The 16,790-nt window shown below is 41.8% G+C and overlaps 1 protein-coding gene across 2 annotated transcripts in view; it reads right to left on the reverse strand.

Annotated features, from left to right (window-relative positions):
* Positions 1-8,379: 8,379 nt before the first annotated feature.
* MXD4 (MAX dimerization protein 4) overlaps positions 8,380-16,790 on the reverse strand; it is a 39,554-nt gene continuing 31,143 nt past the window's right edge. The window contains exons 4-6 of one of the 2 annotated variants that reach the window (XM_084204706.1): positions 15,893-16,007; positions 12,693-12,852; positions 8,380-11,267 (exon numbers count right to left, since the gene is read on the reverse strand). In XM_084204706.1, coding sequence (XP_084060832.1) covers positions 11,119-11,267; positions 12,693-12,852; positions 15,893-16,007 — 424 coding nt within the window. In that variant the 3' untranslated portion in view covers positions 8,380-11,118. The remainder of the gene's footprint in view (positions 11,268-12,692; positions 12,853-15,892; positions 16,008-16,790) is intronic. The other variant, XM_084204705.1, reaches the window with a different exon arrangement.

Genomic DNA, 16,790 nt, shown 5'->3' on the forward strand with positions numbered 1-16,790 from the left:
TGCGTTGAGGGTGGCAGGGCACTGGAACAGGCTGCCCGGAGAGGTCGTGAAATCTCCCTCTATGGAGACACTCCAAAACAATGTGGGCGCGTTCCTGGGTAACCAGCTCCAGGCGACCCTGCAGGAGGGCTGGACTGGATGGTCTCCAAAGGTCCCTTCCAACCTTACCGATTCTGTGAATTAACGGGCCCCCACACAGCCCTGTGCGCGGCACGCCGGGCCACGGCGGCACTGCCACTGCCATCAAACACCACAAACAACAGCTCGGGAGCCCTGCGGGAGCGCCCGCGATGCCCGGCCCCGCGCGGGCTGCACGAGTGGGGCCCTCAGGGGCCACGTCCCGCCCCCGGGGCAGCCGCAGCCTCCGGCCACACAGGGACCCCGGCCGGGACGAGAGGTCGGAGGGGAGCGGGGGCGCGGTGGCGGCGGCTGATCCCGTCCCGCCGGGAGCGAGTCCCGAGCCCGCAGCACCGCTCCATACTCACCCCAGAGCTCCGCTCCGCCGCAGCGGCGGCTCGAGGGGAGGGCAGCGAGGCGGGAAATGGCGGGAAGGCTGAAGAGAGCCTCAGGGAGGGCTGAGGGAAAGAAGCGGGAAGGCTGAGGGAAAGGAGAGGAGGCTATGGGAGGGCTGGAAGGAGGCTTAGGAAGGGTAAGGGGCGGGAAGGCCGAGGGAGGGGTGCGAGAAGACTCAGGGAAGGCTGAGGGGAGGTTCAGGGAAGCTCCCGCAGCTCGAACCGCCCGCCGCGCGCGCGGCGTCCCCGCCCCGCTCCCCCCACCGCGCTTGCGCGCGCGCCCGCTCCGCCCAGGCACGCGCAGCCTTCCGCCTCGCGCGCGGCCCGCCGGCCGGTGACGTCACGTGGGCGGGGTTCCAACGGCCGGGCCGCGCTTCCCCTCAGGGCGCTCGGCTGGGGCGGGATCGCTCGGTTCGGTCCCTCAGCCGCCCTCGGGCCCGTCCCTTCCGCTCTCCGCGGCCATTCCTCGCTGTTTTCCCTGCCCAGCACACGGGAAGGGGCGGATGGGGCAGACCTGAGAGCAATTGATGTCGTCGAGCTTTGAGCGCTGTGCCCTTCAGCTTCCTTGAAGCCCAGACATGGCTAGCGGCGGGCGCTTCAACATCCGTACCCTGTGTTGCTGTGTTGCTGGTTTTCACCCCTGCTTAGGCCCTTTCGGTAATTAATGGGCTTAATATCCCTGGATTTGCCTGGTGCCTTTTTGAACATGCTCATACATAACTTCACAAGGCAACATCCCGGAACGTCAATAAGTGCTGCTTGAAAAGTCACTTTCCTAATTGTTTTGTAGCTCTCTCTAAAACCCATCAAAGGATTCCTCGTAGTCGCATTTTAGGACTTGGTCACTGCCACCTTTGCATGTACCTTACCTGTGGTATTCATGGCGATTTACAAACCCCCAGAGCATTTTCCTTCAGTTTTGTCCTCTCCAGTTTGGAGACTTCCAAAATTTGGCCTCTGTAGGGCCAGTGCTCCCTTCCCCGCATTGTTCCAGTGCTCCATTCCCTGATTGTTCCCAACATCTTCCTCTGAACCTTTTACAGCATCCCTGTGCCTCACTCAGGGTGCAGAGACCAGACTGCACAGAGTCCTCGGGGCATGGGTGTACCAAGGTTTTCTATGGAATCTTCATTTCCAGTGCCTTCCTTACAAAGCTCCCTGTTATCCTGGCTTTTTGGCTGCCACTGCCCGTGAGGTTACCAAAAAGTTCTCACCAGATTGTGGCACCTCTGCATTGCAAAGGCCGGCTCTCAAACGAGCGTCATGTAAACTTGTCACTAACACTCTGAGCATCCTTTATCAGCCACTCCTTGAGTTTAGCTGTCTTCACTTCCTTTACATTTTACATGCCACATTTTCCTGGGCTTCCCCATGTGCCTTGCAATAGCCTTCTTAAATTTCTCATTGAGTCACACAAGGAGGGGGTTGGTTTATGCCATGTTTTTCTATTTATGTCAGACATTTTACCTTGGCTTCTGGAACTGTATTTTTAAGCCTTATGGATGTTTGCAGGCTTCTTGGTTTGGAACTGCTCATTTAGGGTTTTTTTGGCATTTTTCCCCATTTTTGCATAAGTCATTTTCTTAAAATTGAGTATCTGTTTGCTTTATTTGTCTTGCATTCATCTTAGTGTTAAGTTTAATTATATTGTGGTTGCTACTATTGAGCAGCTCACCCACTAATAGCTCTTGAATTAGATCCTCTGCACTGCTGAAGACTAAATTCAGAATGGCATTTCTTTTTGTTGTGGTTCTTAGGGCCAGTTATTCTAAAAAGAAATAATTTATTGTATCCAGAAATGTTATCTCTACATTTCACCCTGATGAAGCATTGACCCAGTCCATATGTGGGTGGTTGAGCCCTCCCACTATTTGTCCTAAATGTCCAACTTCTCTAATCTCACTTAATGCAATTGTTGAAATGAACCAACACAGGGAAATGAGCAACCTTGCAGCTTAGCACAGCTAAGACAAGCTCATGTTAGGCTTTTTGGATCAAAATCAGCACCTGTATCACTTGCAAAGTGCAGAATGTTGGTTTCTGGTATAATGTGGTCTGTGCAAGACATTTTTAGACTAAACCCTGACCTGGCAGTGAGTTCTCATGGGCAAAAAGAGCTGTAGTGTTGAATTCCTCCCCATCAGATTACAGTCTGATCTGCAGCTGCAATTCAGGCTGACTGAAGTTTTCAAATCATCTTGCAGATAGAGTGCATTGTGTCTGTCCAACAGGGAAGGAACAAAAGCATTCACCAGCTTATTTCATAATGCCCTGCTGTTTCAGTTCAGTCAGTTACTTGCACCAAAATGAACTTCTCCCATAGTAGTATTTTGCAGACTTGTGCTTCACAGTGTTGTGGTTTGGGGTTTTGGTTTTTTTTTTAATAAATATCAGGGTAACTCATGTAAAAAAATGCCTGTGTAAAAGCAAATTTTAAACACCTAGAAAAATTCTTAAAATTCCCCTCTCCAAAGGCAGCTCTGTCAATGAAGTTCACAAATACATCTGATAAAAGTTTGCCTGTCTTTTGTCTATGAAATTGTCTGCCTGGATTGCTGCAACTCATGCCTTCAGTTCCCTGTGTGACTGCTTCCTCTCTCTCCTTCCAGACTCACACAGCTATGATGTCCCACCTCCTTTGTGGCCTTTCCCAAACCTATGTCCCCATCTGTTCACCTGGGGAAGCAGCACTACATCTCATTCTGGAGCAGGATTGGAGCTACGTCTGTGCTGGCCAGTGGCCACCTCTTAAAAACAGGGCTCCATTTGGCCATGATCAATGCAGGAAATAATTTATTTTTCTTTCTACCCAGACATGGAATTTCCATAAAAGTTTTCATCACAGATTATTAATTGCAGGCTCCATTCTATCTCTGCTTTGTCAAATTTGGTGGAAATTAGCCAGAAGGTTGAGAAGTTATCAAGAAAAGGAGGAGGGGAACAGATGGACGAAAGAGGAGTTGACAGACAGCATGATCTCATAATCCCCGCTGGCATAGGAATTCAGGCTAGAATTGAAATGTTTTAGGTCAGAACACTGTGCACTTAAAATTCTCATTTTGAAAGAACGAGCCTCTGAAGAGAAACAAATTTTCATCTGTTAGACCATCCATCAGCTCTTAGGGCAGAGATTAAACAACAACCTTCTACAAACATATCATCAGAATTTCTAACAGCCCCTTTCCCCACCCAACCTCAGACCCGTGTGCTTCAGCATTTGCTTTTGCAGCTCCTTTTGGGTCAAGATTGTTTTCCTCTGATTCTTTCTCTTTTTTTTGGTTGTGTTCAGTCAAAACATAATTAAGGCTTACCTTACCCTTTTTTTCCATTCTAGGAGCAGTTGTTTTGCATCTGTTTCCTAGAACTGGAGAGGCTGCTTAGATAGCATATTGCCTTTACAAGCCATTTTATGGTGAATTCCAGCAGATTAAGGCATAAACATTTCTGGAAGGATGTCTGCAAGCTCTGCAGTATTCCATCCTTACCATGTTCTGTTTGTTCCACTGCAAAATATGACATCATTGTGCCTGACACCTCAGAGAGGAGCTCTCGGTTCCCCATCGGCTGAGGCTGTAACAGACAGCCAAGGAGTGCAGTGCCACCACACAGGCATTGCAGTTGCCCTGTCTAAACCCTCCCACTGCCATACATCTGTCAGATGAAAAACTCAACGTCGTTTGCTTGTTATTGCTTTAGGGTTTTGTTTTGGTTATGGTTTGGTTTTGGAGGGGAAAAAACATCAACACAGAGGAGGCAAGGAAATAGGCTTTTAGCTGGTGAACTGCAACTGTACAGCTTTTTGATTTTGCATCACACTGCACATCTGCTCACTGCAGCAGGATTGCAAAGGTCCCTGCTGCAGATTGTTGGAACAAGAATTATTCTTTGGAAACACCCTGTCCAAAAATGTAATTAATTGCTTTAAGCAAAATTGTGTTCTCGATTAAGCACAACTTTTAAAGTGCCATGTGAACTTTTATTATAACAAAGTCAGAAGACAAGAATTTGGCACCAGTTTGCTTTCTTTGCCAAGTGCATGGATCTTCTCTCCAGAGGAATGGTAGATTTCATTCTGAGACCTTGCATTCCCAGAAAAGCAGGTCAGAGTGATTAGTTTCCTTCAGCTTTCTTAGAATCAGTACTGTAAATATACAGGAAGCTCCTACACATTCAGGCTACCACTCCTAATGTATTTAAACATATAATGCACAAAGAGATATGTTCTTTTTCCTAGAAAATTGATTGTTTACTCTCCTGATCCTGTTTTGAATGAAAACCCTAATTTTCATCCTGATAGGCAAGGCAAGCCTCTGGATGTTTAGTATTAAATATTAAATATCTGTCATTAGCAAAACGAGGAAACTTATTTTTCTCTTAAACAAATGGTATGATATGACAAATATCATAAACAGAGCTGTACAGATCATAAACTGTACAGGATTTTCAAAAATAGTGCTGCCCCATTTATAATAATTTTTTTTACCCAGTGCAATTCTTGTGCTGGGAAAACTGGTGCTCTCACAAAGTACAGCACTGCTAAAATGCTATTACAGCTATTTTTTTCTGTTGGAGATTAATTTATAAAATGTTATTAAGTGCCGATTGTGTTTTATGTTTATTTTGTGATAATGTTAATTGCAAAGAAAACTGTGATAGAAAAATTAGTATACTATGCTTTGCACATGAGTATCTTACTGATTCAGCAACTCAGCTTATTCAAATCAAATATAAATGTATCAGCTAGCTACTGGCCATGATTTCAAGGTAAAACTACTATTTCTGTATTTTTAAGGTACCACCAACATGCGTGACAAACTGAAACACAAACCAGGGGATGTCACACACTGCAGCTCAGAGAAAACAATGTAATTTACAGGAGGCTTTCAGCTCCATCCTTCCTCTCATCTCTCATCAGCTAAAATTCTTGTTTTTGTCTGGCTGCACATCACTTGTGATGTGACTTTCATATTTGACAAAATAAGCATTCAGAACTTGTAGGCTGCCTTTTAATGCTTTTTTGCCCGTCTTGTACCGAGCTGAAATTATTTCAAGTATAATTACTTAGAACAGACACTAATGCATTTCAATTTGCACTTTGCAAACAGGTTAGTTTGTCTTCAGAAATGTAATAGTGGAAATTTATACAGCACCCATGGTTAGAGACAAATAAGATTAATGACTGTTGAGGTTTCAGTGGGCCAGTGTGTGTAAAAGAAGTCTAAGTAGTACCCCAATCATCATACCATGCTATTAATTTGAATTGCTAAAACTCAGTGAGCTCCTTATGAAATAGCTGACATGAAATAAGCTGACATGTAAAGATTTGCAATATGTAAAGAACTGCAAAGAGAAGAAACACTATGCACAAAAAACAAGTGATGGAAGTTTAAAAAAAACCTGAGTAACACAACAAAAAGGTATAAAAATTTATATTTATATTATGACGAAATAATGATACAACACAATACTCCATGTGCTACAGAATGTAGCAAGCGCCATGTACGTGTGTACAAATGAATCTGTATAGTACAGTAAAATGCATCTCACAGACTATGAACCATTCCTTTGGCTCTGGGACCCAGAGGCTCTGGCACAGAACCCACTCACTAACACCTTTAGGTAACAATTTTACCAGTAAGCAGCAGAAGGTTCTCAGTCAGTGCTTCACCTGCACCAAAATTTCATCTTAAACATCCCTCCTGCACAGACCCTTCCAATGCCATAAATCCTGTGTAACCAGAGTTTATGCCTCTCGTGCAAAATGAAAGAAAGGAATTCTGAACTTGGGGCACCTTCACTCTGCTTTGCCAAGAGGCAAGCCTCTGGCTGGCCGTGCCTCCCCAGGAATCCTTTCCTGGGCTTATTTACAATACTTCTGGCAGAGAGAACAGCTAAGGTGACCAAATGGTCTTTTCTGTTTCATATACCCCCTGCATTTCAATTCGGAGTAGCTACAGAGCGCACTTGGATGTTTTCTTTACAGCTACCAATTAACAACAGTGCATTTAGGCAGTCACTTAAGCAAATTGGCTCATTTCATTGCTGGCAAAATTAATTTCTGATGTGTTTGCCCCATTAGTATTTGTAGGGAGTACAGCTGTTCCTTAAAGGGTTCCTAAAGGGTCTCAATTATTCTTCCATCAATTTTGGAAAGTGTAAGTTAATGGATTAAATATCAGCACTGTTACTGGCTCATACCACACCCAACCAATGGCCTCTACCATTTAAAAACAAATGTAACAGATTTATGAAAGAGTAATTTGTTTTGAAGACATTCCTTTATCAGCAGCATCATAAAATTAATATTAATTAAAAGCTGTGATGATGTGGTTCTTTTCAAAAATGTGTTACTTTCCACATGGCTGATCTGCAAGGATGAAAAATTTCACCATTAATTACCAGTCTGCCAAAAAGTTAGCAAAATGGTGAAATAATCACTTGTCCAGGAGGAGAGACTGCTGTAAGTACCTCCAGGAAAAGCAGAAGTACCCACCCAGAGCAGGATTGCAGGCAAAGCCCACACTTGTAACTTCACCTCTTTCTGTTGCCCAATCCTCCTCTTTTGGCATTTTAAGTTCACCCACTGAAATGGGTTATGCAAAGTGCACAGTCAGGTGCTCAGAAAACTGGTATTTGTCACTGTAACTTCTTTGTAGATCAATGAGTAACTTTTTTTCTACTTCTGTAATTATATGCATGTGCTACAGTTGAACCCATACTCATCCATGTCAAAAATATAACACCATTGAAGTCAGTCTTAATTTTGTAAGTTAGATCAAGTTATACTAATAAATTGGGATTGAAACTCATCTATAAACAGCACATGGAAAACTGTCATTCTCATGGATTTTTGGGAGGCTTTTTTATTTCTGTTTTAACCTGCTAAAACTCACTCTGAACCAAGTTTGTTCTTTGCAGAAGACAATACAGGATCCAGTCTCTGAATAATGTGTTGCAGAGCTTCTACTGCCAAACCTGCTCTTTTCAGAAGAGAAATAAATCAGCTGCAATGGGCCTGGCACAGTACAAGCTGGGCTGAGAGAGGATGGATGCGAATGAGGATTCATCCTCTGAACTGCAGCAGAGAATATGCAGAAAGAACTAGCAATTTTAGGCTGTTTTTTTTTGTGCCTCCCTCCGGTGATGCCAGAGTGCAGGCAGGGAGCTGGAGGAAGCACTAATCCAGGAGCAATGCAGAGGCGTGCATCCTCTGACACCTGCTTGCTGCAAGGGAAAGCCCTTCCTTTCTTCTCCCCCAGGAAACAGGCCAAACCTCTGCATCTCCAGAAAAAGAACTTTGTGATGACTTCATCTCTCCAGAGCCCCTTCCACAGAAAAAAAGACCTAGCAGCCCTGTAATCGTGTCCCTACTCTTTTCCCAATGTGGTAACTGCAGAGGAAATGGATGAACTGAGCAGCAGCACCTCCTCGCCTGCTAAAAGCGTGGTCACGACAACACGGCAGAGCTGCCAAGGTGGTGGCAGGATTTCATCTCGCAGCAAACAGTTTGCTTTTGGCAGCCCCACTGTGGGCACAGGTACACTTGTGCACACACATGGGGCACAGACACAAGTGTCCAGCTGAGAAAAAAATAATAAAAAAAACATTGTTTTTGCATCCCAAGGTGCTGTGGCCAGAGACAGTGCTGCACTGGCTGCTCAGCAGCAGAACCTGAAAGAATGTCAGAGCCCCGACTGTCCCAAATGACTGCAGCTCTGCTGGGGGGACAGGCCAGCCCCCAAACCTGACCCTAGGATCTGCTGTGCCATTGCCTCTAACGGGGCTGCTGCTGTCCGGGGGCTGTGCCTGAAAATTCCACCTTAAATTGGGCTGTGCTCGAGGGAGAATGACACAGGCAGTATGGTGTCATTTTTCTTAACCAGCGTTAATCGCTCCCAGCTGTAACAACTGAAAAAGTAAAAACAAATAAACCCTTTTTATTTCCACTCAAGATTATTCGAGTAATTTTTATTGAAAATATAAGATCTACAAAGCCATGGATACCCAGCGTGGAAGAACTCATTAAGTTAGCACATTCATCTTTAAAAGGAAAATTTCAGGTTGACCTAAGGTACAATAATGTTCAATTTAAAGTCTCGTTTTTCCTTCTGTAAGTTTCAAATCTCTTTTCATTAGGAGGTTCTGTGCAAGAGCTGCTTGTCATGAAAGGAAACACTTTACAATCCATGAATGTGTTCATTATATAATAAATGAACAGCAACAATATACTAGCCTCTTTTTTTTTTTTCCTGTTAACAGTCGTGTGTTAAAGTAAACTCTTATTTTTTTTTTTCCATGATTTGGAAATTAGTTACATATGCACCAAAGGAGCTAGTAATTTCTGCTGCTTGTCAGCTACACACAATGAGTATATTGCTGTGTGCTTTCCCCAACAATGAGGATTTTAGTAATATGCAAGGTGTATAGAATGTAATACCAAAACCTGCATCACAGAAAAGGTTAATTGTTTTCTTATTCAGCTGCCAGAGTTGATAACCTTAGGCCCCTCCCCAGAGCCAAAGTAGGGGTGGCCATCCATTAGGTTATGTAAATTAAATGTATACGTTTCCTTGTTGGCAAGTTCCAAGCAGTAAGCGAGAGTGCAAACAAGGATCTGTAAGCTGCCACAAAATGTATTCATATTTCTACTCCGTGTTGTAAGAGCCAAAGGGAGGACATGTATGTCAGATGTTGAAAGAACAACTGAACCTTTGCTTTTGATCATTATGGTCAGTCTGTCATGAGGTCTTGTATCTGAATGCTAAAAATGGCACCACACTTGGACATCCCATAGCCTTACACAGTACGTTTGTGTTTCCCAAGCCACTGAGCACTGGTCTCACAGAGACCCTGACTTTATAAGCTAACAAAAAATAGATTTGGGTGCTGAAGAATCCAAGGGAGGGCTCATACAAAGACAATTAACCCTCGCACCAAAACCTAATTTCATGATTTTACTTAAAGCCACACTGAATCAGTTGTGAGAGGGTGAAGATATAAATACACCTCTCTGCTTCATCCGTAAGAAGGTGGACAACTGACCATTTGAACAGAGGGTCTTGAAACAAAGCTTAGTTGTCCTTTAAACAATGAGAAGGAGAGGCATACATAAATGGTCACCAAGGCACAATATGACAAAGGTGAAGAGTCCCTGAGACTCTGGTCTGGGTCTGTACCATTCCCCTCCTTATACAAGTAAATGAGAACATTTAGGAAAATATAATACAAAATCTCTTACAGGAAATATAGACTACACTTGCTAAAATCACTTCCCTAAAAGTGTTTATAGCTTTTTTCTTTTTTTTTTTTTTTTCAATTTTTTTCTTTTTTTTTTCTTCTTTTTTTTTATTTTTGTAAAAGACCTTCTTTAAACAGATAATGCAAAGACTGGTCCATTTTTTTCTTACCCGGCAAGCCAAGCTCTAATGACTTCACTAAGCAGAAGTTGTATTAAAATACATCTTCATAGTATTGCTACAATTTGGGTAAATATGTTCTGAACAGCTTGATGAGTACTAAATAAACTTTGCTGTTTTACAGCATACATTTTAATTTTTTTGCACTTTTTAAAGAATAGAAAATGCAATTATAGTGTGCAAAAGAAAAAAAATTAATTATCTTCTAGCTGAATACTGTAGTTTTAAGCCATGCCTTCCATAAGAATGTATTGACATGTGTAAATAGAAGAGAAGAAAAAAAAATACAAGCAAACAGAGATTTCATTTCCTTGCAAGGAAAGATTAACTATCACAAACTGGATCACTTGAGTTCTGTATTCTTCAGAGAAAGAAATGAAAATAACAACCCATAAAACCACTGAAATGCTTCAAATGTCATCCATTCCACGGTAACAGGTTCAAACTGCCATGTTGCTTTCTACTGCTCCCGTTAACATGGATAGAATGATTTGCTGCTGGTTGGATATTGAATACAAAAAGCAAAAGAAAGTTGAGATCATCCCACATGAAGTCATTATTAGAGCTGGCTTTTCCCCCATTTTGAAGTACAGTAGTGACTTGTAAATATGACCTTTTCTAAAGATCATTTGAGATTTGAAGATTTATCTGCCTGCTTCACCCAAACAACAGCTGCTGAAAGAATTTACTCTATGGAGCCCACTATACAGCATTCAAAATGTTTTGGGTTTGGGGTTTTTTTTCCATGAAAAAATACCACAAAAAGTAGTTTTAGGTTTTTGTATCTCTGAATCACTAACACATTGTAGATTTCATTTATTCTTCCATGTTTGAAAATGGTTTCTGCAAAGTCAAAATAAAACTGTCAAACTCCCTTACGCCATGCTTCCAACACTTTGAATTTAATACTTCTTGAATGGAACGACATAATTTATTTCCTTTAATTTGCAGGATGGCTACATCAAGCTAGCTTTAAGTCACAACTGTACCTAACCACAGTTCTCTGCAGCAAACCCATGATTTACAATATCTACTATTGTGGTTACAGTGCAGGGAACCGTGGGTAAGAAACCTCCATGTCAGAGTATTGTGGTTGGGGTTTCCCGGAAGAGTGGCAGTTGACACCTCTGGAATATTCATATATAAGTGCTTCAGTCAGATGGTCCTGAGTTGAGCGGGTAACTCAGGCACTATGAGAGCCTGGCATTCAGTCTGCGGGAATGTGTGTAACCTCCGTCACTCGAACCGCTCTGCAAACTGTAGTGGTCTTCAGCATCACTGGCACTTCCAATACTGTCCATTTCACCTGGAGTAAACTCCATTCCTTCAATGTCTACTTCTAAAGAAAACATAAGAAGGCACATTTTCAGAAAGTTGTAGCAACTGGTCATGGGCCAGTGTCAATCAACACCTGAATCACACTTCAGTTGCAATAATTTAAAAAAAAATTAAGAACTGGCACAGTAATTTCTGAGGGAAAGGATCATCTTCTCCACCCGAGAATTAAAATCCCTTCTGTCCTCAGCCACAAAAATATACTGCATGATATCAATACCTGTGGCATTCACATTCTCTGAACAGAGAGACATAATTCCATAATTCTCTCTCTCAGGTTTTTTCCTGGAGAATCACAGAGGGAAAACAATTTTTATGTCTGCTTGCTGCTCCTAGTGTTTTGCACATGTAGAATGTATAAAGAAGATTGTTTACCTGAAGAAATTTAGTAATTAGATTCTGGTAGAAATTGTTTATGTTAATTAGCCTATCAGGTCCAAGCTGAGTGGACTGTCAGTCTACAGACACTCTTGAGTTTTTCAATTAGTAGTAAGTATAGTATAGTATAGTATAGTATAGTATAGTATAGTATAGTACAGAATCTCTCTTTAATAAAATTGTAATGTAATCTAGTATAGTTTTAATAAAGCAATTGTTCAACCTTCTAAATCAATTGAATCAGATACCAATCATTCCCGTGATGGGGGCACCCTGCAACTTAGGTAAATACCAAATGCTTTCCCAGAACTGTTCCAACCTGCACACAGACACTGATTTAGAAAAAAAGCTGGCCCTCAGAGGCTGTTGTACTGCAGAATTGTCCATGGTAATTGTAACCATGCAGGTGTTGGCTGCCCATGGTGTGACTACCAGGGTAACTTGTGTCCCCAGGTAACTGCCCCAAGACTGACCACTCAATCCCCCTGGGCCCTGAAACAGCCAGCCTGGGCAACTGATCCACCCAGAAAAACTTCCCAATGGGAAAATAGGAAATGGCAACAGCCGGCTTGACAAGCTGTCTTAAATGAGAACCGAATGCATAGAACCCTTGGTGATCGTTGTGCAGAATATGTTTTAAAATTTCACAATAAATGATGGGGAAATAATTTATTCATACAAATGAATTAGGCTAAGTAAGATTTTTTTTTCCATGAGAAAATATTATGCCAGCTTTTCCAATAATTACACTAAAAATGCAAAACATTAAATGGTAATTGTTAAAAAAAATGGCAAAAACACATGCAGGATAAATAGCTTTAAAAATACACACAATATTAACAGCTTCTAAACTGATTAGGAAAAAAAAATACTTTTCAAAGAATGTGACAAAGATGCCTTAATTTTTTACTCTTCAAATCGCATTATGTTATATTTTTGTCTGGGTTTTGTTGAAAGCTTGATTTTAGTTCTAAATGACATTTCCTTGTTTCCCTACTTCTCTTTTCCCCCCTGCTCCTGCAGGCCCCTCGGGAAGGCCTGGCTGAGTTACCTTGTTCAGAGTCAGTGGATATTGTTGATCCCATGCTGTCAGTGCGGATTCGCTCCATGCCCTGCACGGATAGCTGCTCCAGCCTGCGCTTGAGGTAGCGGTGCTCCCGCTGTAATTGTTCTTTAATATTTAGAGCTTTTCGGTCCTGTTCTTCCAATTTCTTAAAAGGAGAGAAACACAGTGAGCTGGCAGTCTGTACCCATGTCAAAGTATAAGTAACTTAAGGGCTTCTCATAAACAGTAATTTGAAAGCAATTTAAGTATTTTAATTAATTAATATAAAGTTAAAATTAAATCTAAAATTTCGATTTTTTAGTTAGCATTCTGTCGAGGTCAGTACAATTTTAGCAAGCTGAATTTGTTTCACAGTAAGGTATCTGGTTACAGGGGAAAAAATAATAATAATTTTTTAAAAAATCCCTCACAGACTCTCTTGCCACTAGCAGACATTCCCTGGCTAAGACCAAATTATTGTTGCCTTGGTTGTGGGGAATATTTAAATCATTTTATCAGGCGAAACCAGCATCATCTTTGATAACTCGAGCACAGCTCAGGTTTCAGTGAGAACATAATGCATCTTTAGATGAGTCTTTTACTCCACCTATCACCATAAAGGAACCATCGTGAGCCTCTGAGTGTTCTCCCTCCTACCGCAGGCCATGGAAAATTTTAGCATTTAAAATGCTTCATTAACAATAAGCAGCTTTAATTATATATAGAAGGAGGAATTTACTAAGAACTCTCTTTATTCTTGCTTTTTTTTTCCTTGAACTTCTCCAGAGCAAGTATGATAATTCTGTGATATCATCTACAAAGTCGGTGGTATTAATTCAGAATTTCTCGGCAAACATCCTGTGAAAGGATCCTTCACATATCTACCTAAAATCTCCCCTCTGACAGAATAAAAGCAGGTATTAATTTTGCAAATAAAAAGAATGCTTCACACCCGGTAAAATGCGCTGCACTGTTGGTCCAAATACAGTAAAAGGAATAAAGTACCTTTTTGAATTTGAACTGAGCCCTTCTCCAAATCACTGCTAGCCATTTAAAAAAACTGACTGCATAATTAGGGAAAAATTTGTAAGAGTATGATGGGATTAAAAGCATGAAGGATACACAAATCAAAACACCGTTTATTATTAAAAAAACTATCTATCTGATGCAGTAAATTACAGGTTGTAGCAGTAAAAGCACTCATAAGAGTGAGCAGATTTCTCTGTGAGCTGTGTTTATATGATCACTGAGATTTAGGAGATGTGCAGGGAGTGAATACAGCTGCTGAAGTCTCCTCCCTGCCGTCTGAATGAACCTAGGCTTGGTTGTCTGAGGAGAGCAGGCTGGGACAGTGCACAGCAAAACACAAGCAAAACCCTTTCAGACATCTTGCTGTTGTCATGCAAGCCTGAAATAAAAGTGTTTGAAAAAATAATTGACACCCATGAATGGGGCAGTTTCCTGGCTCAATGAAATCTACCTTCTTCCACCACATTTTAAGCCCCCTCCCAGGCAATACACTCTGCAGATAATCATCACAGGTGGATACACAATGTTATAATAGGAAAAGGGGTTGGTACATCCATGTACACAACAAACCAAATGTGCCCAATTGATCAGACTTCCTTTTCCTGTATTTTCCTGGCTGCAATCCCAAACTCTAACAACTATTTTAGGAAAGAACTCAGTGATTCATATCCAGGAGACTCAAAACCATCCAGTCTTTCAGAGCAGATCTCAATATATGGGGGGCGTGCATGTGTGAAAAGTTGAGCACTAGTGACTGTGCTAAAAATGCCAGCCCGGCACGGGCAAGCTCTGGCAGGGCAGGGGAGGGAGCTGACCTGACAAAGGGGAGCAATTAAATGCTAACCCAGTTTGGGCAGGTTCAGTTAAAATCTTAAAAAGAAAGTTAAACTTCAGTCTGGATTTTCAGAAGACAAGTACTTGGTGCTGTGCACGACAGATCTGGAAAGAATCTGTTCCCAGCTTTTTTTATCAGCAGCTGAAATGGTAACTGCAGGGCTAATCTCGCACACTCGCCACTTGTAAAAACACTTTTTCAATTTGTATGCATAAGCCCATCATAGGGGGGCAGTCCAAGACAAAAACCACATGCAGTGCCTTTCATGCATGTTAGCCTGAATTATAAACAAGAGGCCAAAATCTCAAATGGTAAAAATGGGGGTTGCCCAGCTGGAGTAAATGTGCTTAGGAGTGCTGAAAAAGTAGCTCTGTAAACTTGTTCACAAGAATGGTTTTGCTTAGATTAATCTTTATTTCTTCATAGGAATCACACCCACTTCTGTAACAGCAGTGAATCTTAAAGCTGTGCATCAGCAGGATGTTCTCCAAAATATTCCAAGATTACTGGCAGTGTTCAATTTTGCCTGACACTTTTCTTGACCTGTTTCTCTGTAACACTGAAAAAATGCCAGATGAGTAATTACAGTCCTGGACACAGCAGCAGAAACCTGTTCTTTAACTTTTACATTTGAATACCTCTTTGTCTTATTTCTGCATATAACCCCGTTCCCAGAAAACAATGACAGTGAAAATGGGAGTGAAGGTGTCTTTGGAGAGAGAAGGCCTGAGGAATAATTTCCTTTGAATTACTTGTGCAAATGTAGAACCTGCATTGCTGCTGGATCATCGGTGAGATTTAAGGCTGTTTTTTGTTTTAAACTTGTAACAAGGGGAGCAGCAGCTAACAGGAGATTGCATTTATTTTTTTTGTTTCACTGAAATGAGAACCTGGTCAACAAAATGTTGATGGGGTAAGACTCACTAATAGATATGATAGTTTTTATTCCATTATTTTTTTTCATCATTAATGGATCTGGCTTTTTTATATTTTAGTAAATGCAGTACAATGCTACTTTACTCAGTTCTTAAAAAAATAAATATATTAATTAAAGAACAGCTTTGATAGATTTTTTTAAATTATAGTGTAAATTATTAAATACACTAGTTAGCAACTAAGCAGAAATCACAAAACCACTGTTTTATATATCTGAGATGCTAAATTGCAAAACACTAAACTTTGACACTGTGACTGAAATCCCTGCAAGGAATAAAGGCCAATAAATCCAGAAGATTGGACATATGGATATGGATTTTGTGTGAAAATTTGTTTCCTCTCTATGGATACACATTCTGGAAGATTCTCCCTTGAAAGAAATAAAAACATGGATGAATGCTTTTACCTTGATATGCATCTTAGCTCTTTTCAACAGACTTAGAGTGGTGTGTCTGGTGCTGTCCGGCCCGAGAGGCACAAGCTGTTTTAGCTGTTCCAAATATAGCCGGAGTTTAGCCCGCCTGCAATCATTAAAAACCAAGAGTTGTAGTGGAGTTGCACCCGAAGAGAATCTCCTATATGCAAACACCATCTGTTTGCAGGATCTCTGTGCAGAACTCGAGTCAACTGTGGCTTCCTTTCCCCTCCCTTTGGCAAAGTTTCAGACTGAAAGGTCACTTGAAATGCAGTAATGCTGCTTGGCACATTCAGACAGGAGGCTCATACCTGCATTTCAGAGCAGTTTGCTCAGCCTGGTCAGTCCCATCTTAACCAAAGGGGAGTATGCTCAGAGATCTGAGACATGCAGGCAAGGCTGCACACTCAACCTGTAGCTGGGTAAGGCCAAAAACCTGGGATTTTGCTCCAATGCAGTGAATTCTGCAGGCACAGAGCTGTGGGCAGCTGCAGACCCTGATCCCCCCTCCCCATTCCTATCCCTGCTTGCTGCAATAGGACACACTCCAGCTATGCAAGCCAAGGGCATCCATGCAGCTCTTCACAGCTCAGAGCTGTTTCCAGCCATGGTTTATCAATGTATTTTAACAGGGAGGTCCTGATGCCCCTTCTCCTCCCTTCTACTGACCCACAGTCCTCCCAGAAGGAGACACTCTTCCTCATACTGCACCGTGTTTATTATAAACACACAAGAAGAAACACTTCCAGCCACGTTCCTCACCAACAGGCTCCTGCTTTCTCTGTTACCCCCTTGCAAGTATCACTACTGCTGCTCTCAACAATCTCTCCTGTACTACTGCCATATCTAAAAAGAGGATGAACAAAGTACTATTTCTACAAATGTCTTC

This window comes from Fringilla coelebs (genome assembly GCF_963513975.1).
Source record: "Fringilla coelebs genome assembly, chromosome: 4".
Lineage (NCBI taxonomy): Eukaryota > Metazoa > Chordata > Aves > Passeriformes > Fringillidae > Fringilla > Fringilla coelebs.